General features: G+C 47.5%; 1 protein-coding gene across 2 annotated transcripts in view; it reads left to right on the forward strand.

The window, feature by feature from the left end:
- The first annotated feature begins 1,255 nt into the window (after positions 1-1,255).
- LOC103587786 (chromosome unknown open reading frame, human C12orf43) overlaps positions 1,256-2,085 on the forward strand; it is a 12,711-nt gene continuing 11,881 nt past the window's right edge. For both annotated transcript variants that reach the window (XM_008569342.1, XM_008569343.1), the window contains exon 1: positions 1,256-1,397. In XM_008569342.1, coding sequence (XP_008567564.1) covers positions 1,256-1,397 — 142 coding nt within the window. The remainder of the gene's footprint in view (positions 1,398-2,085) is intronic.

A 2,085-nucleotide genomic window follows, 5' to 3' on the forward strand; every position in this document is an offset into this window, starting at 1 on the left:
CTTACACACAACAAGCATTTATTTCTTACAGTTCTGGAGGCTGGGAAGTCCAAGATCAATGTGCCGGCAGATTTGATGTTTGGTGAGGGCCTCTTCCTGATTCATAGATGGCAGCTTCTCACTGTCTTCACATTGTAGAAGGGATGAAGTTCTGTCTGGGGTCTCTTTTATAAGGGCATTAATCCCAATAATGAGGGCTCAGCCCCCATGACTTAATTACCTCCTAAAGGCCCCATCTCCTAATACCACCACCTTGAGGGTTAAGATTTCAACACATGAATTTTCGGGGGACACAAACATTCAGACTACAGCAATAACCTTCCTTTTTTTGGAATAGAAAAGGCCAGATAATTTATTTTAGTAAAATTTTTGACACACTCATCTTCAAAGATAAAACATGAAACAAAGCATTCCAAAAACAAATAAAAGTGATTTTGTCCATCCTTCACTGTGAAGTTTCTTAACCGCAGAGGTTCAAATTTTTTGGTCTTGGGTGGGTCCTGGGAGTCAGCATTTTTTTTTAAGTAACCCAAGTGTTTCCAGTGAGCAGGCAGGGTTGAGAAGTCCTGGGCTAGAAAGCTAGTGTTTTTCAGACCAAATTGTGCATCTGAATCACCTAGGACAGTGCCTCTCAAACTTTAATGTGCACTCAAATCACCAGGATTGTTAAAATGCAGGTCATGATTCACTCAGCTTGTGGGGGAGCCCAAGATTCTGCATTTCTAAGGAGGTGTTACTGCTGCTGCTGGTTCATGGACTACACTGAATGGGAAGGCCCGGGGCTATTAGAGCAGATACACATTTCTGGGTCCCACCTATCAGAGATTCTGATTCAGTTAGTTTTTTGTGAGACCCAAAAGTCTAAAGTTCAACAAGCACACTAAGGTGTTTCTGACGCCCAGCTGGATTTGGAATTACTAAAATAAATGAATAATGTCTAAACTACACCCGATCAAAACCTGGGAATTAATCCTGGCTCTGTCATTAACTCCTTGTGTGACCTTAGGCGATTCCCTTCCCCTCGGTAGGTCCTGTTTTCGTCATTAAGAAAAGATTGGAGAAGTTATCTCCTAGCCCCTTCCAGCTCTCACGTTGGAGGATCGCCCCCTCCGCCCAGGCCAATACAAGGCCCACGGTATTCTGAGCCTGACAACTACAATCCCCACAATGCCCTGCGCTTCTCCGCTCTCCCGTGGGGTCGTGCGGGAGGGTCGGCTATGGAGGCGTTCCCCACAAGCCTTTGCGAAGGCCCAAGATGGCGGCGCCCAGTGGCGCCATGAGCGATTCGGAGAGCAGCAGTGGCGGCGATGCGGAGGAGCTGGCGCGGTGCCGCGAGGCGGCGATGCCGGCCTGGGGTTTGGAACAGCGCCCGCGAGGGGCGGAGAAAGCAAGAGCCGGTAGGTGACTGTGTTCGGGAAGGTTGGTCAAAGGGCGTGGGATCTTTCCCGGGGCCTGAGAGGATGGATAGTAAGAAGAGAGTCCCAGAAGTTTCCTTCTGCGAGAGAACTTTGAGGACTGGGTGAGGTTCAGATTCAAAGCGTGGCAGGTGCAGCAAGAATTGTTCCATTAGCCTAGTCGAGGAAACTGAGGCACCTGAGTGTTTCTTGACTCATCTTCCTTAGGTCGATCCTCACAGCCGCACACTGACAGGGCTGCCTCCTCCCTTAATTCTCGCATCCAGGCTTTCTCCGCCTCCAACACATTCTCCCACCGTGAGGTTGCCAACAAGGTTGTGTCCAACGTGCCTAACTCTGACCATGACTCCCTAGTGCCCCGGGAATAACAACGAAGTCCCTCAACACAGGGGTGCCTCATCATTAATGGAATCCTTGAATTTTGAATGGAAAAAATATTGCATCTTTACTTTAGCTTGTAACTAAAATTTAGCATCCCTTTCCATCATACAGTAGTTTTGGCAGTACCTGTTACTTTGTCTCCACAGAAGCACAGATTTTCATATTCCATTACAGTCTTTGCAGATATTTCAAAATATCATTTTATTATAATGTTGGAAAAGAGCCATTTGCACTCATCCCTGCTTTAAAATCATGGTAATTTGGGGCCGGCCCGTGGCTCACTCGGGAG

Source organism: Galeopterus variegatus, unplaced genomic scaffold (assembly GCF_000696425.1).
Source record: "Galeopterus variegatus unplaced genomic scaffold, G_variegatus-3.0.2 Scaffold487, whole genome shotgun sequence".
NCBI classification, from domain to species: domain Eukaryota; kingdom Metazoa; phylum Chordata; class Mammalia; order Dermoptera; family Cynocephalidae; genus Galeopterus; species Galeopterus variegatus.